We start from the raw sequence: 27346 nt of genomic DNA on the forward strand, positions 1-27346 counted from the left end.
TTTAGGGGGTTTTTTAGCAGCTGACTGTATGTCCCAAGCCAAACCTGCGTAATAATAGTAGGAAAGCAAGCTTCCACTTGCAATGAAACATTCAAAACTCATTCTGATATAGGAAAAATATAAAGAAATGTGGACTGCACAATAAAAATTTGACTGCACAATAGATTAAAATTAGCATTAGCTCACCTTTGAAATTTATTAAATAATCATGTCAGGGGTTTAATTTGAAAACTTAAAAACCATGGAATCATATAATAATAGAGTTGGAAGAGACCTCTTGGGCCATCCAGTTCAACCCCCTACCAAGAAGCAGGAAATCGCATTCAAAGCACCCCCGACAGATGGCCATCCAGCCTCTGCCTAAAAGCCTCCAAAGAAGGAGCTTCCGCCACAGTCCGGGGCAGAGAGTCCCACTGCCAAGCAGCCCTCACAATGAGGAAATTCTTCCTGATGTTCAGGTGGGATCTCCTTTCCTGTAGTTTAAAACCATTGTTCCATGTCCTAGTCTCCAGGGCAGCAGAAAACAAGCTTGCTCCCTCCTCCCCATGACTTCCCCTCACATATTTATACATGTCTATCATGTCTCCTCTCAGCCTTCTCTTCTGCAGGCTAAACATGCCCAGCTCTTTAAGCTGCTCCTCATAGGGCCTGTTCTCCAGACCCCTGATCATTTTAGTTGCCATCCTCTGGACATATTCCAGCTTGTCAACGTCTCCCTTCAACTGTGGTGCCCAGATTTGGACACAGCATTCCAGGTGTGGTCTAACCAAGGCAGAATAGGTGGTTAGCATGACTTACCTGGATGTAGACACTATACTCCTATTGATGCAGGCCAAAATCCTGTTGTATTTTTTTGCTGCAGCATTACGTTGTTGGCTCATGTTTAACTTGTTGTCCACGAGGACTCCAAGGTCTTTTTCTCACGTACTGCTGTTGAGCCAGGCATCCCCCCATTCTGTATCTTTGCATTCTATTTTTTCTGCCTAAGTGAAGTATTTTGCATTTGTCCCTGTTGAACTTCATTTTGTTAGTTTTGGCCCATCTCTCTACTACTCTATTGTTTTAAATTCTGCTCCTGTCTTCTGGAGTGTTAGCTATTCCTCCCAGTTTGGTGTCGTCTGCAAACTTGATGATCGTGCGTTCTAACCCTTCGCCTAAGTCGTTAATAAAGATAAAGAACAGAACTGGGCCCAGGATGGAACCTTGTGGCACTCCACTTGTCACTTCTTTCCAAGATGAAGACGATGCATTGTTGAGTACCTTTTGGGTTCGTTCGCTTAGCCAATTACAGATCCACCTAACTGTAGTTTTGTCTAGCCCACATTTTACGAGTTTGTTTGCCAGAAGGTCGTGGGGGACTTTGTCGAAGGCCTTACTTAATTCCAGGTACACTACATCCACAGCGTTTCCTGTATCGACCCAGCTTGTAACTTTATCCAAAAAAAAGAGAGAGAGATCAGATTAGTCTGGCACGGATTTTGGTAAATCCGTGTTGACTATTAGCAATGACCACATTTGTTTCTATGTGTTTGCAGACCACTTCCTTAATGATCTTTTCCAGAATCTTGCCTGGTATCAACATGAGGCTGACCGGACGGTAATTGTTTGGGTTGTTCTTTTTTTCCTTCTTGAAGATAGGGACCACATTCACCCTCCTCCAATCTGCTAGGACTTCTCCCGTTCTCCAAGAGCTCTCAAAGATGATTGCTAGTGGTTCTGAAATAGCTTCTGCTAGTTCCTTCAATATTCTTGGATGTAGTTGATCTGGCCCTGGGAATTTGAATTCATTTAGAATGGCCAGGTGTTCCTGGACAACTTGTTTATTTGGGGTTGGATTTCCCCTAATCTTTCGTCCATTCCATGTTGCTGAGGTTGAAGACGGCTTTCTTTTTGTGAGAAGACCGAGGTAAAGAAGGCATTAAGTAGTTCTGCCTTTTCCCTGTCCCCTGTTACCATCACCCATCTTCTCCTCTCAGAGGCCCTTGTTCTTCCTTTTGCTACCGACGTAAGCAAAAAAGCCTGTTTTGTTGTTTTTAATGTCCCTGGCAAACCTGAGCTCATTTTGCGCTTTAGCCTTGTGAATCTTTTCCCTACAGGAGTTGGCTATTCGTTTGAATTCTTCTTTGATGATTTCTCCCCTTTTCCACTTTTTGTGCTTGTCTCTTTTGAGTCTTAGACCAGTTAGAAGTTCTTTGGACATCCATTCTGGCTTCTTCACACTTGTCTTATTTTTTTTCTTTGTTGGCGCTGTTTGCGTTTGCACCTTGAGTATTTCACTTTTGAAAAACTCCTATCCATCCTTAACTCCCTTGTCTTTTAGTATTGGTGTCCATGAAATGCCGCTCAGTATTTCCTTCATTTTTTGGAAGTCAGCTCTCTTAGTCCAGAATGCAGGTTTGACTTGTCTTAATTTCAGCCTTCCTTTGTATGGCGAACTGCAGGAGCACATGGTCGCTTGCCCCTAAGGATCCGACCACTTCGACTGCATTAATCAGGTCTTCCACATTTGTTAAGATGAGATCAAGAGTAGCCAATCCCCTTGTTGCCTCTTCTACCTTCTGGACCATAAAATTGTCTGCAAGGCAAGCTAGGAATTTGTTGAACTTTGTACTCTTGGCTGAGTTTGTTTTTTAGCAGATATCGGGATAGTTGAAGTCACCCATGACTACTATATCTCTTCTTTGTGACTGTTTGGTCAATTGTTGACAGAAGGCTTCGTCAAGTCCATCCTGGCTCGGAGATCTGTAGTAGACACCCACAACAAGATCATTTTGAGTCCCAATTCCCTTGATTCTTATCTAGATGCTTTCAAGCTGGAAGTAGCCTTCTAATTTCATTCAAATACTGTATCACTAGATATTTTAGAGGAAATCAGAATGTAACTATTCTTCACCACTAAGGGATTACAAGGAAATGACCATTAGTTATATTATCTTGATGTTGGTTAAACTAAAACTTACTAAGGTGCTATTTTAGTAAACTACCCCCATTTATTCTATTTTGCTCAATAACTGAATCGTTACTTTAAAATTATTTCCATTGTTTTCAAAAAGGGAAGCCCTTCCTGAGGTATGTGCCCCTTTCAATTGCTGAAGAAAGGCTATCTAATTCCAGAAGTATTAAAACTGCAACTCTTTGTTCCTAATGAATATTTTACTGATTTTCTTTTAATTTTACTTTTCTCATTTTCAAAACCATGAAGTAATTGTCCATCCAGTTTTTAGTATAGTGGATCACAACCATTCCCAAACAGGATTGACAACTACCCCAACAAGACATACTTTCTATTTCTAATGGCAAAAACATTGCTCCAACCTTCTCTGTTGATGTTGTTCTATATTGGTGTTAAATGTTTTCCCTCCTGTTCTTCCCCCCTCCCCGCATGTCTTTCCTTTGTGCCTCTGCACAGGTGAGAAGCCCCACCAATGCAGCATCTGTTGGCGGTCCTTCTCCCTAAAGGATTACCTAATCAAACATATGGTGACTCACACTGGTGTCAGAGCCTACCAATGCAGCATCTGCAACAAGCGTTTTACCCAGAAGAGCTCCCTAAATGTGCATATGCGGCTCCACCGAGGGGAGAAATCCTACGAATGCTACATCTGCAAGAAGAAATTCTCCCACAAGACCCTGCTCGAAAGACACGTGGCTCTGCATAGTGCCACCAATGGAACACCTAGCACAACCAGCACTGGTGCAAGGGCTCTTCCCACTGGAGTGTTGGCCTGTGCAGAGGGAACCACGTATGTCTGCTCTGTCTGTCCAGCTAAATTTGACCAAATTGAGCATTTCAATGACCACATGAGAATGCATGTTTCAGATGGATAAGCAAAACCTGTTCTGTTATGAACAAAAAAAAGCCCAACCAGAGAAACGACAACAAAAAGATATGGCACTAGATTTTTTTTCATTTTTACTTTTTTTTTTTTGTTTATTTTCATTTCATTTTTGTACTACATGAAGAACTGTTTTTTGCCTGCTGGTACATTACATTTCTGGAAGCTGGGTGAATAGTAATTATCTCAGCCTTCCTTTGATGGTGGCCTTAAGGCCAGATAGTGTTTCAGGAGATCTACTGGTTGGATCTCTAGCTACTGGCCTCTAAATACAACCCTTCTTTACTACAAAAAAACTTTTAAAAATCTTTTTTGTCACTTGTGAAGAGCACTACAAAACAACAACAAAGAGAAATAAGAAATCTACAAGGCCTACTGTCGTAAGTACACCGCTTGCAGTGTTTCAGTGGACAGATTCACAATTCTGACCGCTTTGGACTTCACAGTATCCAGTTAAAACTGTGGAAGAGAACCGTATGTTTGAGTCACAACCACAGAAAACGGGCCCTATTGGTTTCTGCCATTAGTCGTTATCACAAAAAGGGCTGCAGAGAAGCTCAAGGGAGTTTGGGTTGGATGGTGTGGAGTCCCTGCAGGATGGGGAAGGAGAATACTAGGTTCCTCTTGTGGATTCTGTTCCATTCCACACATTCTGATTCATAACCCCCAACTTCTTTCTCCCCCACTAACACCAACAACATATTTCATCAAAAGCTAGAAACAATGAAGTAAACATGAGGTGAGCAAAGGTGGCTTTTTTCGTAATTTATTCAGTGTCTTGGCTGAGCTCAAGTTCTCAGCACAATCAATGGGACTTTTGCAAATATCAAAGAGAAACAGCAAAAGAAAAAATTTCAAGAGTTTTTTCACCTAGTGTTCTAGGTACAAGAAAGGATTCACTCCCACAATCTCGGGGGGTAAAAATCAAAAAGGCTGCATCAAGATTTATTCTTGTGGAGGGAAGTAAAGTAGAACATGGGTGGGAAGCAACTAAAAAGAGTTCTCAAGATTTTTTTTAATTCAAAATTTTATAGAGGGACAGAAGTGGTGTTTACCAGATAGAGTGCTGATTTTTTAAAAAAATATATTTACCACAGTATTTGTGTAAAAAAAAACAAAAAACAAAAGTGTAACCTTGTTAAAGTAATTTTTGTTTTCTCTTTTGTTTTGCATACACTGCCACTAATATCTGCTCAGTTTATGTAACTGAATATATATGTGTGTGTGTGTAGATATATATACATATACACATATGTATGTATGAATATATATAATGCACATACATATATATATATATATTGTTGTAGATAAAGACTGTTAAGGTTAGGTATCCTACTTCCAAATAGCAAGAGACAAAAGAGTGATGGGTTTTTTTTTCTTCAAAGAAGAGGAACATGTGTGTCAACTTATTTTCTATTGTTTTTCTCTGTGCTTTTTATTAGTTTGAGAGTAGTAACCTGGGAGTAGAGTGATATTTGTATGTGATTTCTTTCATCTGGTGTCCAATTTGTAGTGTCACTTGAAAAGCTATTCTGAATTTGGTTTTATGATTTCCTTGGGGGTTTTTTTAAATGGGGTTCCATCTAAGCTTTAGATGAGAGGAATTTGGTTTCCAGAAACAAGGTTTTAACGCTATTTCTCCTGCCATTGGTTTTTATCATGAGGTCTGGAAGTCCCCAAAGTGAAAAGGAAAATCTTTACTTAAATGTTCACTTATTGAGATTGTTCTTATACATCCTATTATTATCCATAGTAATCCACAGTTGAATGAAAAATCAATTTAGTCTGTCTAGTTTACTTAAATGACATTTTTTCTTTTTCCTTATAAGTAGAATTTATCTTCCCTCTTTTTCTTCTGCAAAAATGTTAAAATTAATGGGTCACATTCTGCTTTCTCTGGGCATCCGAATCAGAGTAAGTTAGTCAGAGTCTTTTAACTTTTGTACTGATGGCTTCCTCTCTTCCTAACACAGTTTTTGATCATTTATCCCGCAAAAGCAACTGACACTGTTTGGGTGCCTAGATGAATTGGACCAATGTGTAACAAGCCCAGTAAGCATATGTTCTGTGTGTCTTGATTCAGTAATTTCTAGTCAATATCAATAACGTACAAAAGCAAGGACAAAGAGAAACAATAATTAATTTTAATATATCTCATTTTCAACCAAATATTTTGAGGTTGCATTCCTAATCCAGCATGTTTAACAGAAGAAAAATGCCCATGGAATTTAGTGGGACCCATTCCACATAAAATATTGAGGGGCAGGCTGCCAGATTTATGAGACACTCCTCCATGTTAGCAATTCTTCTTTTTTACTAATTTGAAAGTTATCCAGCTATTCCTTGTGGAGGAATCTTTCGATTCTATAGCACAATCCTGTGCATGCATACTCAAAAGTAAATGCCACTGAATTCAGTGAGACTTACTGTCAGCTAAGTATATATAGGATTGCAATCTTATTCAGTAATTTGGCTGGGATTAATTCATTGTATTAAATATAGCTCATTAATAGCTTCATATGTTGTCATTTCTAACCTAACACTTGCTACAAATATACATAAGCTTGTTTTTTAATCTTTGACAGTTATACTGAGGCGTCATATGTCGTAGTGATATATTTGACAAAACCTTCTGCTGTTTCAAGACTTTTTAAAAGGTTCAAACCATGAATAGAAATATATGTATAGTTCTACGCCTGATTTTGGCCATTTGGATTCTGTCCCACTGATGAGTCAGGAAATATAGCATCTCAATCCTAAACAATTTAAATGGAAGGCAATCCCAAGGATTTCAGTATAAATTAATATTACACTGTGGTCCTTACTAAACAAGGTGAAACTATATAATGAAGCCTAGCCGGAGAACTTTGAATTCAGGAAAATGTGCATAGGATTAAACATATAAAACACTGATTTTCACTGTAGTAATTCCTAGTCCAAGGACAAACAATATCTGCATCAGAAAGAAATGTGTAGAAAAAATGAGAAAACGGAGCAGGGATTGGACAAAACTATATGACAGCATCTTTCAAAAGACCATCTTCATGTATTATAATGTGTTTTGCTTTAGTTTCTAAACAAAACAATTAAGTGGCCAATGAGGATCTCTCTTGTCCAGATCTCTCCTCCAAATTTCTGAACCTCAAGTCCTTCCTCCGCCTTTTCCAGCCTCCCAGCTGGACTTAGGGTCCTTCCCCTCCACTTCCCATCTGCAAGAAATCCATGCATTGCTTTCTTCTTGATCTTGTAGTGGAGGCCTACATCAACTTCAGAGCACTGTGCCAAAATTTTAAAAAAATCTTATGACCCATGTAGTTCTCTATATCATTCTGCCATACGTTCTCCACCATCTTTGCCAACTTAAAAAATCCTTGATTCACTATGTGGATTAATTTGGGTTCAGCAAAGAGACAATCAGTATGTCATCTCCCTTGTGTAAATCAGCAATATTAAATTATCAAATCCAGTACTCACCAAAATCATGTAAATTTCCTGTAAAAATAAGCATCCGAATCCATGTATAAAATAAGTAAGGACCTAGATTTTGTGACTGCTGAAAATTGTGAAACTTAAAAGTTCATAGATGTTACACATTACATACATACATAACTGAATTCAGGGTGAAAAAGTGATTTGCACTCAGTAAACTGAGCAGAAAAGAGAGGGAGAGATCCTGTCCTTCCCTATACTCAGGCAAAATCACACTGCTGGAGCCTTTCCTGGCTTATATATTCTTCCTCTGCCATCTTGAGTCTAATATTGCTTGGTCACATCTGTTCTAGTCTTCATCTGTGAAGTGTTGGGGGCTATGAATCACCTAAGTACAAGCATGTAATTATCTTATGTTCCAATGGAGCTCTAAGGATGGTGAGACATTACCAGCACACACTGCAAAAATTCAAGTGTTATTCTCCACATTTGAACTACTAGGCAAGGGCTTTTAGGCAGACTATAGGTAGGCGAATATCCCTAACTTGATATTAAATTGAATGTACTGAATGCCATTTGTATGGTTTGTTTAAAGAAAGAGCACTGTCATATACTTTTGGTACAAAACTTGTAATGCACCCCCCCCTCCCAACATACACACACACACAAAATATTGGAAGACAATTGTCTGGAATACATTATCAACATATTTTTATATATATTTACATCTTTCTGAGCAGTGTTGATTGCCCCAAGTATTGGACACCTTTTCTAACATAAAGCAGTCAGAAAGCGAGATAGATTGTTTTTATTTCTACATTAATTCTGAACTCCGCAGGAATCTGAAAATACAGAAGCAAGGGTAGCTATGTTACTTCATAAGAGCAAAGCAAAACAAATAACCCTCAAATTGGATTTTTAGCACATGTAGTTGTAGTTGTTAGGATTAGTTGCAATTTGACAGTAGTGTGAAGGTTCTTGAATTCATCAGACTATTCATCTGGCTCATAATAATCAGAGGGGGGATTAAAAAAACTTGGAAGTTCCAAACTTTGGGTGGTCTTTTAGCCTTAAGGTCCATAGTCATTCTAAGTGGCATCTGGCAGTAATAAAATAATTTGAGTAATCTAGTAAATACTGTATACCTTTCTGAAGACTAAAAACACATAATTAGCAGAGTGAAAAAGAAGTGAAATTGCAATGCTTTCATTTTATCCCTGCTGTAATTCCATAGATAATAACTCATAGAGGATGAGATTGTTTTTTGAACAAAAATTCAGCTCTATAATAAAAATAATAGCAGTTTTGACATTTATTAAAACACTGAAAGACACATTTGAATTATAGGCAAGCAATGATAAATAGCTACTATGTTCAAAACAAAAATGACATTCTTTTGTACATTGGTTGGCAGTAATGAAGTTCGTTATGTTGTTCATTTCCTCACATCCAAGAAAATGAGTCAATATTTACAGTAAAAGGTGTCTTGAAATCTCATGACTTCCCTTCAATTAATTAACATACATGTAAATTAAAAATTTAAATCACATGTGTTCAAATTATACATCACAGTAGGAAGTAACTTTATACAACACCACCATCACACTATGTCCACATCAAGATCAGTGTTTGTTGCTTTGACTTTCAGAGGCTCAGCAGCATCTCAGGCAGATAATTGTCTTTTCTGTCACCAGCTACCTAACTCTTTAACTGGAGATACCAGAAACAAAAATTGGAGTCTTCTACAGGTCAAGCAAATTCTCTACCACTGAGCTTTGGGTCCTCCCCTTTCTGCCCCTTAAAATGGCGCCTCCATGAAATAGCCAAAACAGTTCAGGAAACAGATACAGAACATCAGCTCTATGGGACTATAGTTTCAAAGAGGAAGAAACATCCAAAAATATAGCATCCATAAAAATAATATTCATTCCCAGTCTCTCTCCTGATAGGAGTCTTAATCTTAACTTCACAATGTAACTCTGAAATATTAGTACTGTAATGCCCCAGAAGTTGCTTAGAAAAAATTGTTTTTTTTTTCCTTTGAGAAGCAATTGTATTACAGCCTTATGTAGGATTGCTGCCTTAAAACAATAAAAAGAGGGAGGGGTGTATTATTTTTTATACCTACATAAAGATATATGATTTTAAAATATCCATTTATTTGTATTAAATGCTGCATATTTAGTTTTGATTTTAAACTGTGTGATAGTATAAGAGGAGGGAAGGGCTGAGAGAGCTGTGAAGAGTCCATTAGCTGGGAAATATTGGTGCTACTATTAAAGTAGCTGCTGTGTATTTGCACTGTACTGTGCCTGTTGGGTGTCAGTCAATATGTTGTGTTTTAGATTCATGATGGACAAAAGCTTTCAGTTGTCCCGGTATTATATTGATAGTAACCTTTCAATCAATTTTTCATCAATAAATGTATCTCAATGGACAAATGTAGGCAAAGAATCCCTAACCAAATTAAATATGGAGCTTCTATGTGTTTTATCATAATCACATAGCAAGCAGACTTCTGGGGGTCAACTTTTAATGGTTGTTTTAGAGAATGTAGAGGACTTCCCCAAATCTGCTGCTCAGTGTCCTGCAATACTTACTGGTACAGATCTAATTTTAAAACCAGAGAGATGCATGGCAGTGTCATGTTTTACTTTTAACTAAACATTTGGATTAGATTGAGAAAAGATCTATTTTCTTCAAGTTATGTCCATTTATTTATTTTACCTTTGTTATTTCTTCTGATCTGGAACCAGTATGGTTCCAGACGCAAATATTCTATATTATTATATTTTTCTGCACAAATGTCCAAGGACTAAAACTTATCTTTGATTTACATGATTGGAAACATGCCATGTTGAAAGGAGAAAGTGTTACCAACAAAGCATTTGGTTTGTTTTTAACATGTCATGATTGTTGAGGTATGAATATGCTGCTATGCCAAGGAGTTAATACTGCCAGGCACTTGTACCATGGCAATAAGTAAATATTGCAGCATATTACAGATTATGCTTACATTCAGATGAAATAGGAAGAACTGGCACTAGCCTTAGTGCAAATGAGCAGAGCAAGTTCTAATGCAATTTGAATGTGGAGGGAGCGCAGGGCTAATATCAAGTCTTGTGTATGTGTAGGCCATTAATGATTTCCACTTAGCATTGCAAAGTAATTTTGCAGATTGTTTGTGATTTACAATATACATAAAAAAAACCCAGAGCACTGAATGTTATACAGTTATCTAATTATCTTCTTTTTTAGTCATTGCCAGGTGTTGTTTCAGATTATTACTTTCACTGTCAAAAGTTTTCATCTAAGTTTCTTTTACATAACAGGCATGTGGCATTTATATCTTGGATGTTTTTTCTAATGCTCAATTGTTTTCAAGGTCTCAGATCAGTCTTTGCACAGTGTTTGATAGGATACAGTGACTTTCAGGGAGAATCACAATAGATATCCATTTTGTTGAAATGTGAGGCACTTTCCCCAGTTGTCTTCTGGGGAAGACTGTGTTGAATATTGTTACACAGGTCCATGGTTTAATAACTGTATTTAGATTGAAAGAGAAGTTGTGATTGCAGGCTTGATCGCAACAATTATTGCAATGTTCTTGTGTCTGTGAAACCTCACCATTAAGGCACCTCTGTGGTCAAGGCCAGCTCCAAACTACTTTCATTCTCCTCCTCTGAATGTAATGAAGAAAATATCCTATAGATGGGAAGTTATTTCTGTGTGGAAATGAGAGAGTAAGGATCACCACTCTGCCCTCCTCTGCATCAAAAAGAGGACAGAACAGATAAATGATGTCTTTGTGTTGGGGTCCGGGAAGCAAAAAAGAGCTAGCGCTTTCTTTCTGCTCCTTGTGACCTGCAGTAGATGAAAAGAAGAATAAAGATCTTTTGGATAAAGCAGACACACAGTGTACAGTAGAATTGGGAGAACCTGCACCTATGGTACTTTCACATTACACAACTTCAACATTATGGTTCTACTTTAACTGCCGTGATTCCATTTTTTAGAAACATAAGATTTGGGTTTTATGCAGAGGTATTTCTAAATTCTAAAGAATTCTCAGCCAGAGAGCTGTAGTGCTCCACCACCTTACAAACCCCAGGATTGCTTAAGCTGTTGCCACAGCAGTTAAAGTGGAATCATAGTGGGATAAATGTATAGGGCTCCAGATAATTAACAGAAAGAAGCAACGCTTGTATGTGATATCCTTATATTCATACCCCAGACTGATTTTGTTCCCTCTACCCTGCTGACAGAATAGTAATTAAGGAAAGCGAAAACAAAAAGAAACAGAAACAACTGACTGTGTTAGAAGCAGAAGTCTCAACTGCCACCTTCTCCTGAGATGTTTAAAAAAAATTCCCCACAATACCTTTCTTTCACTATTCAGATGACTAAAGCAAGTGTTCATAGAATTGTTGTCTTCAATTTAAATCTAAATGCAATAACACTGGATTTCATGGGAATATTTCCAAATAGGCTGTGATTTGCTCAGGTTCACAGAATTTGATTTTTGCCTTCCTCAATTTTAACTGTAATCCTGATTACTTTCATTCCATGCTAAGACTTTTTTAAACAAGTTGTTCTCAAACTTTGGATCTCCAGATATCAACCCCCAGAAACTTTATGCAAATTGGATTCTAGGAGGTGAAATCCAAAACATCTGGAAAACCTAAGATTAGAAGAATTCTCTCCTTTTTTTGGCAGCAACAACCTAAGGTTTCAACATAAAAAGAAAATATATATAAGACTGGAAACTATGATCTTATGTCCAAAGTGAGGCACCGTTGAAAGAGGGATTATTCACAATATTGGCAGACTTCTAGTTACTTCTCATTGCACTAAGGATATATATACTGACACATTCACAGATCCCATATCAGTTGATTATATTTTCAAATGGGTGTTTGTCCAGATACAGTTCCACTAAACTCTAAGACTGACTCATGTATGTCATTGTAGCAGGGACAGATCATATATATTCTCAGAGTATCATGTGGCCTTAAAAACCACAGAATGCTCCATTGTATGAATACCTTATGGTTTTTCTTTGTTCACTTTGGTTACATCAGAGAGCTTGATTAATATTTGTGTGTGGGGGGGGGGAGGCAAGCATAGAAAAAGCAATGGAATACAATTGACTAGCAAACTGAACTTCCGAATGCTACAACCAGAATACAGATTACATTAGTCTGCAGCCCATCATTAATAATCTCTTCCCTTATCCATTTACTATAAATTGATGGGATATCTTCATGTGAGTGCACACGTGCTCCTATTTCTATCTTCTTATCCAATCTACAAGTGACTAATGTTTCTCAAACCAATGTGGCCTTTGCCAGTGTATTTCTAAGAACGAATGTTCCAATTTACTCTTACAGACCAATATGTTATCAAGTGATGGAAGAAGTGGTAGAATGTTTTGTGATGTCAGACTATATTCTTCATATATTTGAGGACTTCCTCTCTTAAGTTATACTACTTTGTTAAGTGGCTTTGATGACCAGATCAGAGCATACTTTAGAAACACGATAGGTTTAAAGTGATCTCAGATGTTTTCTTCACTCCATAATTTTTATTGCCATTGAACATTTCAGACATATCTTTCTTCACAAAATTGAGCTGCTTTTGTTAGTGGCATTTTCCCTCCCCCTCTGGAACAATGTTGGCATCCATCTGGGGAGAATATTTTTGTTAACAATTGTACATTATCTTTTTCATAATCAAATGTCAGTGACCGTAAATGTATTTTTTCTTTTTTAAATAAATGTTGTTTTTTAAAATAAGATAGTACTAGTGACTTAGTGGAAGAGGACAAGTTGCTATTTAGCTCTGCTTAGTTAAATACATAAAACTACATTACAGTATTTCTGAAAACTAGAACTTAAGTACACAATATGTACATCTTTGTATCAATATAATACACATCCATATATATATACATATATATTATATATACATTACACATACAGTATATTCCTTTGTATTTTTGAACCTGCTGTGATTGTGTAATAGCAAATATTTTCACATTTACTATTCACTTTTCACCTGCTGCAGTTAATTTGAGTCTTTTCATATTCAACATACTAACACTACATTGCTTTTTATATTAACAATTTCTGTATTATCTTGACTTTCTATATATTATCAAATTAATTTCTTTAGCAAAATAGAAGAATTTGCCTAGAGAAGAAAAACAACACAGCGTTCTCATTAAAAGCCAAATTTTCTTCTTCTTCTTTTTGTACATTAGAGAGTCATTAAAAGCAAAACAAAAAATCGTGTAATTTTTTTCTGCGAACATTAGTGCAGTCTAAGCAAGTTCATCAGAAATAAATCTCATTAAATGTTATGGTGCTTACACTCAAATAACTGAATAGGATTGCAGCTTCTATCAGAGTTGCATATTCAAATATATGTGGCCAGCTTCCCTCTTCCACTACTGATGCTGTTGTAAATATCATGTCATGCTTGTTCCTCAGAGTAAAGCAAAACAAGAAGGAAGGCTGTTGATCACATTAGATTCACCAGCATTATGCTTAACCTCCTTTATTTTTCTTTTCTTTTCTTTTTTGTAATATTAGGTAAACAACCTTCCTAGACTGGAAAAGTTACAGCTATTCTTCTAAAATTAGATTTTGATAAAATTTTGGATCCAGATTTTCTGGAGCCACTATCAGATTAAAGAGAATTTATTCATTATTTTTTATTTTGTGTGCTGCCTTTCTTTCCCGATGCAAGATAGCAGAGATATAGTCTAGCTTGATTTGGGGGACAAATTTTTTTATTAACTCTGCTGTAGGGAAAATAAGTTCAAGAGCAATGCCATCCCAGAAAACTAAAAAAGTATTTTAACCTTTTAACATTGGCTTTTAAACTACCATTGTGGAATGCTTTCTTACTGACTTCAGACAATTTTTAAAGTTTAACATTCCCTGCCCTTCCTTCAACATACTTACATTGCGACCTTTTAGCTATTGTTGAGGGATTATTAGTTGATGCTGATGTGTCTTGTGGCTTCATTATTGCCTTAAAATGAACACTTTTTGCAGATTCTCTGTTTATTTTACATTTGTTATTTCACATGTACATACTTCGCTGCTTGCATTTCTTCCGTAAAGATTGGTCTCGCAACTAGATGGTACCAAATTTGTACATATTGTCTACTACAGATTGCATTTTCACATTACAGTGTGGTCATGAGACAATTGCACAGAAGAAAGTGAAACTAACAAAATAACCAATTGGTGGGGGGAAAACTTTAACAAAGATATCTAAAATAGTCAATAGATAACCAAAAGGCTTGTTTTTAATAGCATTACTTTAAGGTTGTGTTATTTCTAGTTAGTTCTTTGAATAATGTGAGAATATATGAAACCATTTAAACTAGTGAACTTCTGTTACTTTCTGCTCTTAAACCAATGCCAGTTTTGGGGACTTTCTTAATTCTAATTGAGCACTTTATTTTTATGTTACCAAGTATACATCCAAACAACTATTGCTTTTTTATCTTAGTACATCACTCATTACTGTTTAACTTTCCATCTTCTGTTTGATTCATTCAGTTTACAGGATGAAATCAATGTTGTAAATATTTATGAAAAAAATTTCAAGAGACATCCGCTCCTTTCCTCTTGGGGAAAAAAATAATATGTTGTATTTTGGACTTTGAGTATCAGTCAAAATTATGTTAACCCTGGTCAGAGCTTATAAATTCAGATTTCTTCTTTCTAGCCTTTGAAAAGCCCTAAAAGTAAGTAAACATGAATTAATGAAGTTCATAGTCTCCCAGAAAGGCTCCAATACACATTGGCAAAATGTACACCTATGTATGATAGATGTACTTACTGGTTCAACAGACCCAACCCACCAGATATAAATCCTTAATCCAACTTTAACAAAATAAAGCAAGTTTCTTCATTAAAATCCATTCACCAAAAGGAGTTCATCACCAAAGAATGAAAGCAATAACAGCTTGTGCTGAATACAAATAATATCTATGCTTTGTTACCAGATTAAGAGTGGAAGTTCATTGATGTTTAGGTGTTTCTTCAACCGTTGTATCTCTTATCATTCTTTTTACTTATAAGTTAGAAAAAAATAATTTCTTAATTTCATCCTGTCTTAAAAGAAAATAATGTATTTCACTGCAATAGGTAGTAGTTTTCTTTGATTCTTCTTCTCAGAGTATCCTTTCTTCTCCTGCTACTCCCTTGTCAATTTACCTATCCCTTTAAAATATGTTTCAAGGAGCCCCAAAATGGGTCTATATATTTTAAAATTTCAACTTTGTTTTGGGGTATTCACATTCCTGATCCAACTTTACTTGCTCCTCCATGCAGTAAATAGAAAACTATGAAATTATCATGTAATGACTATAGGTGTAATTTCAGGACATAATATCAAAAGCCGCTTGTTCATTATGGATTAGCAGCACAATCAGGTGCTCCATTTTTACACTGCTCTTGCCTTTCTATAAAGATCTTTACTCTGTGAATCACCAAACTGGAAAGGATTTGGAGGGTATTAAAAGTTCCCTGTAAAATAAGAGCAGACTTGTCAGTGTTACCCAAAAAGGTATTTTGATGACTTCTCTTTCTTTTAGAAAGTCATATGAAACAAATTAATTGAGGTAACTAGATTGGTTTCTTCTAACAGTAAGCCTTAAAAAATCACCTCCTATTTGTTTACATGACCAAGAGGTTAATTGGAGGCTTAGCGTATCAGTTCAGTGAGGAAAACAACTGTTCACCATTTGGACCTTCTAACTCAGTATATGAAATGCAGTTTTGATTGGATGCTATTCTTAATAATAATAATAATAATAATAATAATAATAATAATAATCTTTATTTATATTTCGCCCTATCTCTCCGTGGGGACTCTTGCTTTGAGAGAGAAGGAATCTTGGTGCACACCAAATCTTTTTGATGAGGTTTTAAACACAGATATACCTTCCTATGAGATTTAGAGTGGGAAAGCGGTTAGGAGGAGTTTTTTCTCTTCCCTTTTCTATTTGAATTTCTTTATGCATCTGTTAAGGTTTATAATTAAAAACTGTAAGTGAAATCCTGTTTGTTAGTTCCAGTTACGGTAAAACCATTGAATTGAATGTTGAATGATGAGTCAACATGTAGGTAAATCCAAGGCTTCAATGACTCTCCTCTAGTTAGCAGTGAAAATGGGATTTAGGCCTGCCAGTTTCCAATATGTGTATCTTCAAGAGTTGGTGAATCAAAATTCAAAACCAATGATGATAGACTATTTTTGCTATTGTTAACAACTGTTAATCACCAGTAGATCAACACATGCTTCTGCCTACTTCTGGTATATCCAAAGATAAAAAATCTAACTAACTAGGGGTAATGTACATCCCATTGCAAGCAGATTTCCATTTAGGACAGGGCATGAAAACCTGCACTCCTAAACATGATAGTTCCACAATAAACTAAAGAGTACCTATGTGTTCATAGAAACACTGGAAGCATGCATGTGGGATTCTTTAAAACTTGACTACTTAAAAAGTCTTCAATAGCTGAACAGTGAAAAGCTCAGAGAGTATTGTCTTCTGAATATTGCTTCCAAGCCAATTACTGAAATGCTGACTGATACACAAAAGATTTCACAATTAAGGTAACAAATTTATATTTAATTGAACTCTCCCATCATCTTGTTTTAATGGCTTGCAGCATTCTGTTACCTAAGATCTCTTGTACTTTACAGGTTTGCAGAACCTTTTACAGGTTTGATCTTTGTTCCAGTTGCAGAATCTGGAACATGTCTCAGCACCCACATCCAGTTTTTACTGTTCCAGCTTTTCCCCTTATATCTCAGAAAATGGTCTCTTTTAAGTCTTTCCTTCATGAGTAGGGAGCAAAATAATAAAGTATAGTAGTCTTGCTAAGCGAGGAAAGAAAGTGGAGAGTCTATTTCTGGTTGATTTTGAAATGAGTGCTGAAATCAGTAGCCTGCAATAATCCCCCATATAATTCATGGCAGGAATAGATAGGATAAAGGAAAGAAGGGTCTCATTTTGTTAAAGTAATCTATGTGTTTGCTTTCTTGTTCATAATGTTGTTCATAATTCTTGTTCATAATGCTGTTCTGCTCCTGTAATGGCAATGTCTTCCTCTTGTGCTTGACTATATGTGTTTTGGGAACTTATTCTTGAAGGCTTTCATATATTAGAAATAATCTCCATATGTAGGTCCTTTCTATTTTTCTCAAAGTAATGATTAACAAGTGGACAATCCCATAAGATTTCTAATTTGTTTGCATGAATGCAATGAGGAAGTGAGCACAGAACATTTAATTGGGATATTCTAATCCACCAGCTAATGTTTGTTTAGATGATGTTGTAATTTATGTTTGGGGTGTTGTTTTTCTATACAGTTAAAATAAAATTATCTACACTCCTGGTACTACCATCCTTAAAAGGGCCTTGACAAGAAATGTGTGTGATGATAACACATTTGGAGTCAAATCTCATGTTATGCTAGATGCATAGTTCGCACTTGTGTATTTTTGTAAGGATCCATGAGAGTCGGAACAAGAGCTGGAATGGAGGAGGGTTCAGCATTTTCATATCACACTGCAGTCCCTCTGCATAAACAACTGTTAGCCCCATGAATGAAGTTTCTATTTGTGCCAAACACAGCTTTCTTTCACAGACAAACAGCAGCTTTCTCAGGGGCCAAAAATTTTGTATAGAAACTGTAGTCTGGGAGGAAATGTGGAACCCTGTTTCACTTCCACTGCAGGCTTGGTCAAAACTGAAGGAGTTCTGGCACACATGTCCTTGCTGTGTGCCTATCTTTGCAAGTGAAAACCATGTATTTAACTAAATTGTGATTTTGGCCTCAAGCAAGCTTTATTTTGATGTGTTTGTTTTTAGATATCTACTGAGTTGTTTGCACTGTAAAATCTTAGAATGGACACTATTTAAAATAGTGTTTTGGGAACAGAAAAACTATATCTTATTTGTACCCGTTGCAGTAGAGCTGTCTGTTAGAACCACTACTGAACTTTGCTTTATCCATTCAGCACTCCTTTATGATTACTTCTTGGGCTTCCTATAGTTTCCATCTTTAAAATAAAGTGGTTTGTTTTTAAAACAACAATGAAGGAAGATGGAATGATGACTGTGGGCTGAATAAAATGAATCAGAATAAAGAAGATATTTATGACAGTATAGCCTGCGATTACTGCTTCTAGTTTTGGATGCTTCTAATAGTGGAAAGGCATGTTCTTTTCTTTTGGATAAGGCTTTTAATTTTTGCACTAAGACTGCATTTTATTGCACTACTGAAATGTATTTATGGGATTAGAATGCCTAAGCAGGGATAATGTAAAGAAGGAAAAAGGTCAGAGAAATAAGAGCAAGCATCTACAACTGATTTCACATCCAATCGCATCTGCATGACAGGAGAAAGTACTTCACAACAATCTGTAATCAATTATAGAAACTGACATTTTCTCTCTTGTACTGAAATGGGGAAAAGGCTCTTTTCTTCTTCAGTCATTGAACTAGATAGTGCTTGTAGCAGAGCATGGCTTCCAAGTTGCATACATTTCTAAACATTACTGATTAGAAACGTTTAAAAGAGCTATTGTATAGTTAGTAATAGTGTTGGAAAATATTAGAAACCTATTTGATCCGGCACTTTCCCAAATTATCCATCACCAGAAGTTCCTGTGCAATGTAGACCACATTGTGCTAGAAACAGAGAGAAGCTTGTGGACAACATATTGTTCCAAATGGCTCAGATGAGAAAACCAAAGGAATGGGGGAAAATGTCCTAGAATTGCTGAGCTCTCTGACCTGGCAGGGAAGAAAAAACTTTTCAGGGCCAAATATGAGGATCATATTAGCTAACCATATACCGAGCAGTAACATCTCACAGTGCATAAATAACAGCCTTGCAGGCTACTTATATATAACACTCTGTCAAATAGTGTACATTTTACCATATACACTGCCAATCAGAAGTCCAAGAAAACAAGAATAGTCACTTCATTTGGAATGGTAAAAATGGCAATGGCTTATAAGCACACTATTGCACATTACTCTTTTTGAATGTTCATTCATTTGAGACTTTGATGGAAGCCAAACCAAGCTGATGTGTTCTTCCAAGAAAAAGACGTGTGTTGAGTACCCCAGATTACCTGCATTCAATCTATGGTTGTCCTAGGGGACAGGAAAATTATCTTTCTTAATTCAATGATATACTGAGATACTCCACTTACAGGAATGTAGGGTATCCTTTCTAAAATGAAAAACATACTACTACTACTACTAATAATAATACACCCAATAATAAAAGACTAATAAAGCTGCGGTATGCCTCAAACTAGTGCAAACACTACACCTATGTTAACACCAGACAGTTAGAACTAATCATTTTTTTACTGTCAATTGTTTTTGCTCTTATCAGCAGTGACATAAATATGAAGTTCATTATATTAAATGATAATAAAATGATTGCAACAATACTAACTTTTGACATTCAATTATAGGCATATGTAAAATCATAAACATGACAACCAAGAAGCAGAGAAAGGAAATAGTTTGGATTTTGTGCTCTCTTTCAATATTTCTGTTTAAACAGACAATCTTAGGAACTTCTTTAGCAGCAGGTGAAATGGCCAGAGTTTTAGATTATGTAATTGCTCAAGAGGATCATGGCCTTATTAGCAGATGTATTAGGGCTATCAGACTGGAATAAACAATATACAGGCTGGTCTTCTGTTATAAATACTAACCCTTCCTTTTGAAGGGTTATAAGTTCACTTTTCTATTATTATTGCTTTGCAACTTTGAAATGAGACGCACTGGTTCAGTGTGGAATGGGTCATAGCCTTTGACAAACAGTGGATCTATATTGTTGGAATGGGAGAACTGAGGTTTTCTTTAAGGCAACGGCACTCTTTTTATCGTCTCCAGTCTTCTCTCTGAATCAAGCTTCAGCAGTAGTCTTCTTCCTCAGCTACAAGTAATACAAGTTAAGTAAGACTATCTTTTATTAGCTGGAAACTAATAGAGGAATTGTGTTTTTCCCAAATCTTGATCAAGTATTTGGAAAGTGTCTATGCTGAAATTTGTAGTGTAATTTATTCCTGTGTCTGCATGCACTGATTTGACTTATAAACTGCCAGAGTCTATGAAGACAAACACAGTACTTTGCAGACATTAAAACATAATAACAATAATGAAAAATAACAGCAAGTAATGGAAGCGAAGTGTTACAATGCATAAAAGTCTTTGAAAATATGTTTCCATTGATCAGTATTCTATAGTTGATAGAACTCCTTTTATGTTGGCTTAACAGCAATTTATAAATTAGTGAAGTCCCCATTTTTCAAAATTGGAGATACTTATGAAACAGTATTACATTTCAGTCTAGACCATTCCCTTCTGTGGATTGCTTTTGTTCTTCCTTAAATAAGAAGGTCAGAATATCTTGCTAGTTCACAGGATCCAGTGTAACTAAGTCTTTTAGATGTCTTGATCTTCATTGACCTCTAAGCTTTGCTTAAATGCCCCTGATTCAGAATGTATTGGGGGGAAATTAAAACTCTTTTTGGTTTCTAGGTATCTTCATATTTATTTTCTGTTAAAGTGGCAAGAGTTTAAGTGATCAGAAAAGGGCATTTGTTGTTGTTTCAAATAAGTGGCTCTAATGAATTTTGACTGAATTTTATAAACTTTTAAAATTGTAATAGAAGCCAAAATCGACTTACCAGGAGCATATTCAAAGCAATGGGCTTTGTTCCAAGATGGTGTTGCCTTTGAATGAGTCTGTTCTAGTTTCAAACAGGTAGAATAGTATAAATCTGCTGGTAAAATCCTCTATATTTTGTTGTTTTTAAAATATATAATTCTACTGTAGACCAAAAATATCTTTAATTTCAAAAGCTAACAGGCCAGTGAATAAAAAGTAAAAAATCTGCAACAATGAGCAAGAAGTAAGGGAGGATAAAATTTCTAAAAGCCTTACCCATTTTTTAATTGATGCTTAGAAGTCATCCATTTGTTGAAGGTAAAATAGCTTTCTCAGCACATGCTTTATGCAGTTATATTTTGTTTTCAGCTTTGCATTTGCACATTGTAACTTCTTTTTACATTCTTGACTTCATAGTACTGCTGTCATTAACTTTTAGATCTGAGATTTCTTTTTTCTGTCTGGAGGGTGGTTGAGAAGATGCACTGGAAATAAGATTTGAAAATATTTTATTTTTTAAAAGGAAAATTTACAGTTGCCTCGGGAACAGGCTAAATCATGTCCCTTCTTTAATTCTATATGGGTCTTCTTTGCAAAGCTTCTAAATGACTAGAGGCTAGAAAAATAAACTTCCATATCACAAATACCCTTCATGATTTCTACCTGGTGGTTCGCAGTTCTTAGTGCTCTTAGTGCTCCAATAAAAAACAAGAAAAAATAGAAAACGTAAAAAGACAAAGTATGAGAGTTTTGTGAGTCATGTAAGGTGGTAAAGATAGTGGGTTATCATTTAATCATACACTTCAGTTTTACTAGTTTAATTTACAGTAAGGCAAAAGGCAGTATTATATAATATCCACTAGAAGTTCTAGATACAACCAGTTGTAGTAATGACTTCCCTACTTTGATTTTACACCACACTTTCATGTATCTAGTGACAGGTGTCCCACTGCCAGCTGATATATGACTTGACTTTAGTTTGACATTCTGCCCTTGATGGAAAATGAACTTCCTCCTGTGATCCAGAAAGTAACCCTTGTCTCTTGCACTTTGAGGGGATATGGAAACACCCTCTCTATCGTTTAAAATATGGCGACAAAGTTTTAGTAACTGAAATGTTTTAAGATCACCCTATTCTCCCTGCAGACTATTAACTCTGAATGCCCCTTTTCTTTCCTTGTTTATCTTGATCAAGAATACTGGAGTTGATAGATGTTAAGATAATATATACAATTTGCTATCATAAAGGATAGTTTCCCCCTCATGTCACAGTATCTGAGTTCTATTGATAATTTCATATCCCATTGGCTCGCAGGCTCTATCTTTTTTTTTTAATCATTGACACTTTTTAACTATTCTTCTAAGACTATTTGGAACAAAGGGGGAAAGTTGGCTCTTTTTTAATGACGCAATCTTAATAGTTGGTTTATATCTTCCATGTTTTATGCAAAAATTAAATCAATAAATATTTGTGCCCTAAGTTGAAGGTTACATGTTTAGGAAAGCAACAAACGGTTGGAATCTTTTCTACATTTTTGTGAAGATGCTTTTTTGGAAAGGAAGGGTACATATTTTTGTTGTGTAATATTTTCTATTTTTGAATGCATTTTCTTGGTACAAGACTGTTTTGTGGATTTTTTTGGTGAAAACATTATTTAAAAAAAGAAAAGAAAGAAAAAATAATTGAAAAGTTTGCCCTTAAGGATATGCTGCAGTCTTGAGTTTAAAAAATGATGTGTTGAAGTTGGGGGATTGTATTGTTGTTTTCTTTTGTAATTGTTACAAGAAGTTTGTATCCACTGCTGTTTATTTCGTTTCAGATGAGGAAGTAAAGGGATTGTTCTTGTTTTATTTTTTTAAAGTTATTTATGAAAATGTCTAAAACACTGGACTGTGACTTTGTGTACTACCCCTGTGTCTTCATCAAGCTGTTGGTGATCCCATTTCTCCTCCTTCCACCTTAAGGTTAGGTGAATATAATGGTAGATGTAGAGGAACATAGGAACCTCCAGTTCAGAGTCTGAGGTGGAATAAAACCAAAGGTCAAACAGTTTTGTACTTGTGCTGTATATAATCACCCCAGATATCTCTCCTCCTTACTACTTTATAGTTTCTAATGACAAAAGAAGGGTCTACACCACTGCATGTCCCAAAACATCTAGGTAAAGCCTACTAACCTGTTTTGGCCATACAATTCATTGAAATTCCAGGATTTATCCTTACCAGTTTCTAATGCATATAACAAAGGGACATAAGTTTTAATAAACGCAGTGGCCCTGTATTTTTGCTTGTTTTCTTATTAAACAACATAGAGAGGTAGTCTGGGGGTTGTCAGTAGTTTCTCTATACCGTATGTGGTCAATTTTTGAAGAAAGAAATGGGAACGCTTTAATTCAGAAGACTAAAGCTGTGATCTAAATACTCCTTTGGTGGGAAGGAAGAGAACAGGGGATCGCCAGCAGTCATTAACACCATCAACTGGAGATATGTAACTGGGCTTTGTTCAAGGCCAAGCAAAATCTTTTGCATTCTTGACATAAAACACTGCCAAATCTTAAGCATGTCAAGCAAACAGAAAGCTGAAGAGTGGTCTTCATTTCCTGTCCCACTTCCCTTTCTTCTATTATCTTTGATTCCTTTGGTCCCTTGCCATTGTTCTATTCACTCCAATTTTCCGCTTCTGTGATCACTTTTCTACCTTCCAATCCAACTGTCCCTGATTTCCAAACTTGATTTAAGACAAGACTAAGTAAAATCATGTGCCTTCTTTTCCTCTTTTATAATAAAACGATGAACCCCTTGCCCTTCCTTCAAGTTACACATAAAAGCGAACATAGGAGGCCGTTTAAAATGTTCTACTAGTGACCAGCGGCAGTGAACTCCCTCTTCTTATCCATGTCTAGGTCTTCCCAGAAAAGCATCGTCCCTTACCCCTGTGCACACTGTTCAAGTTATCCAAAACTAACACTAAAGGGCTTGAGGAATGTTTGCTTCCTTTTCCACTGTAGCCCAGTGAAATAATCCTACTTGGAGTTCACACCTTTTGCCCCATTTGTGGCCTTATAAAACTTAAACCACAGAAAGTGGTGCTCCTGCTTTTGCCCATAATTTGTGGTATTTTTCATTAAACTATTTATTACCCTCAGTCTTTTCTGAGGTCTAGCCTAGTGATCAAATTTATTTAAGACCATCAGTTTGTGCTTCCCTTACAAACATCCAGTTAAGTCCATTCCAGAGCTTTGCTGCCTCTTTGCTTCCCTCACATACTTTTCTTCTACACTCTCTGCTTTCCTAGTCATCTTACGCATTTCTGAATGGGTAAGGAAAGTCAAAGGAGGAATGAAGAGACAATTAAGTTTTCAGAACGCCACGGACCCCAGAGGTGGAAGGGTGCTTCATGAATGCTGTAAACTTGACATTTGGTCAAGCGATGGGAAGGAAAATGTTTTAATTTGGGCTTAACAGACAATCCTACAAAGTTTCTCTTGTGCAATACGTTAAACATTTGCAAAGATATCCAGTAGTAATAAAAACCCTTTTTCCTGAAATGTTATCAAGAGCTAAAGGTATCCATGTATTCTTCTATGTGCCCATGTGTGTAGAAATTAGAGATGCTGATCAAAAGCTCTTTGGTGCTGCTAAGAATAAATCTCTTTTCCAAGACCTGATTTTGACACAGGCAAAATATCCAAGAATAAGCTGTATCGCATGCAATATCTCAGCATGGCGGAAAAGAGCATGTTGAGATTTCTACAGTGCCTTATTTCTAATAGATGTTGGCACATAAACACACACATGTGCACACATGTATATCCTGCAGACTCCAGTTTCTTCTAATACTGAGTAGGATCCCAAGTGTGCTATACAGCAAAGCTGAAGGCAGAGAAGCTCTGTATAAAACATTCCAATTCATTCTTTCTAAAATATCAAAAGTCTCACAATTCAAAACCAACCCCTTCCACCTTTCTGTGTCATGATACGGTGCTGATTTATTAAGAAACAAATTCACCAAACGATCCATTTGATTGAGTCCTTACCCATTTGCTATTGACATTGCTGAATCTATACAAATCAAACATTTTCACTTCTGAAGTATTTTCCAAAGGGCAAGTGAGTGCCCCATTTATTTCATGTTAAATGCACTTTAAAAAGTTGGAGACTGTTTCAGATGCACAGGGGAAAGATAGTGCACTAATGTCTGAACCCAGTTCACTTTATCTCCAGTTAAAATATACTCTCGTGTATGATGTGGTTACAGATATGTATTCACTTGTATACACAAAGCCTGAAGTGTGGAAGGAGACGAACCTCTCTTTTCACAGCCACAAAACCAGTTTTTTGCGCAAATATAAAAGCAGCAGAGGAATTAATTGTTGGATTCTTGAAACAGATCACAAATACAAACAGCTACTTGCAAGCGACTTTGGTCCTGTCTGTATGTTCAGTAACTACAGTAGGAGTGGATTGTAAACAGAAGAAAAAGGAACGGTGCTATACGAAAGCAACTGAACGATTGGGCAAATCTTACTACAATCTAAATGACACAGTTCAGAATCTGATTTTTGTTTCGTTTGGGGTTTTTTGTTCATTGGCCCACCCAACAAAAAAGTAACAACAAAATCTAGAACAACGAAAGTTATGATTTATGGAAGATGTCAGAAATCTCTTAACTTTTGGCCTTGCTCTCAGTCACCACTTACAAAAATCTGTACTTTTCTAAACTAAAAAAATTGTTTTTAAAAAACCTTTTTGAAGCACCTTACTGTGGCCTCCCATTCCAAGAGTGGTGGCCACTTCTTTTCCTTTGAGCACCTTATTAATGTGTTACGCTATCTGCTGTCTTTTTGTTACCCGTTGGCTAAACGGCTGGCTGTTAACATATAAAAAAAAGTGTGCAAGCGCAAAGTCTGGCTTTGCATGCACTCAGTGCATTCCACACGTACAAGCCACTATAGGAGACAATGCATATACACTTGCACACATGCAAATACACACTTCTGACATTTCTATACATGGAATGCCATCTGCAATTTCCCGCTCCTCAGTAGATCAGCTTGAGAGGTTTGGATATATAGCACAACAGGTATGATTCCAGTGCTATGATCCCCAAAGGACTTCTATCTATGGGGAGAGGGGAGGTTTCTGAATGTCTAAAGATGGATAATTCCATACATGAAGAAATAGATCCTCCCTTCCCTGTTAAAGAATAACTGAGTGAGTGGAAAATGAAAACGAAGATTAATCCTACAGTCTTTACACAAATAAAATCACCAGTGTTTATGTGGTGTAAAGTCTTCAAGATCAGGCAACCCTTCTTTTTGGCAAACATTTTGCTGAGCAGACTAGCTTCTGGCTCTCCCAACATGTGTTGTAGTGGCTGTAAGTGTACTTATACATACACCCCAAAACACACTCATACAGTGCAACATGGTTTGTGAAAATGAGACAAGCAGGTCAAAAGTTCTGAGGAAATACTAAGTTCCTTTTTTTTCTCTCACTTTATTCTGTAAATGGTATGTCAGTTATAAAGCAAGTAAACCGAGAATTGTTTTTTAAAAACTTGCATACGCCTTTTATATCAAGTGCTTTAAAATATAGAATAACTACACACATCCTGCCAGTTTTTTCTTACAGTGAGAGTATCCTTACCTGCCATTTAATATTAGCCTCGTATTTTTCTCACGTATATTTACCTGTGACTTGTATTTGTTATTTAAAACAGAAAAAAAGAAAAAAAGAAAATTAACTGTAGCGCTTCATTATACTATATTATTATTATTGTGACATTTTGGAATACTGTGAAGTTTTATCTCTTGCATATACTTTATACGGAAGTATTACGCCTTAAAGATACGGAAATAAATTTTACAAGGTTTCTGTTTTGTGTGGAAGAGTAATCGATGTTGCTAAGAATGATGTTTGTTATTTTGGGTTTTTCTTTTTTCTTTTTTTAAATGTTACCAGCACTTTTTTTGTAACTTTCACTTTCTGAGGTATTGTACAAGTTCACACTGTTTGTGAAGTTTGAATATGAAGGAATAATTAAAAAGAAAGAAAGAAATTGCTGTTGTTGTATTCTTTTATTCTCAATGAATTGAAGCGAAACATCTACCTGAAATTCCCCTATAAATCTCATGTTGTTGTGTAGTAACAAACCTGTCTTCTTCATGGAGGTTTGTATATTCAGTATTCCACACACAGAAAAGCACTTTCCTGTTAAATGAAGAAAACTGACTCTCATGTGCCTTCAATTTGCTGTTCTCATAGTACAAGAGGTCTGTATAATTTATGTACATCCTGCTACCTGGAGGAGGTATTTCCAGATTTATAATTAATTTATAATCAATTTGT

At 36.1% G+C, this 27346-nt stretch overlaps 1 protein-coding gene and 1 long non-coding RNA gene across 2 annotated transcripts in view; one reads left to right on the top strand and one right to left on the bottom strand.

Annotated features, from left to right (window-relative positions):
- Positions 1-27056, top strand: part of zbtb20 (zinc finger and BTB domain containing 20) — a 141641-nt gene extending 114585 nt beyond the window's left edge. The window contains exon 6 of the mRNA XM_062977130.1: positions 3410-27056. Coding sequence (XP_062833200.1) covers positions 3410-3828 — 419 coding nt within the window. The 3' untranslated portion in view covers positions 3829-27056. The remainder of the gene's footprint in view (positions 1-3409) is intronic.
- Positions 10995-27346, bottom strand: part of LOC103278413 (uncharacterized) — a 31431-nt gene continuing 15079 nt past the window's right edge. Inside the window, exons 2-3 of the long non-coding RNA XR_010004940.1 lie at positions 21272-21480; positions 10995-11129 (exon numbers count right to left, since the gene is read on the bottom strand). This is a non-coding gene — a long non-coding RNA (uncharacterized LOC103278413). The remainder of the gene's footprint in view (positions 11130-21271; positions 21481-27346) is intronic.

Source organism: Anolis carolinensis, chromosome 3, assembly GCF_035594765.1.
Source record: "Anolis carolinensis isolate JA03-04 chromosome 3, rAnoCar3.1.pri, whole genome shotgun sequence".
Lineage (NCBI taxonomy): Eukaryota > Metazoa > Chordata > Lepidosauria > Squamata > Dactyloidae > Anolis > Anolis carolinensis.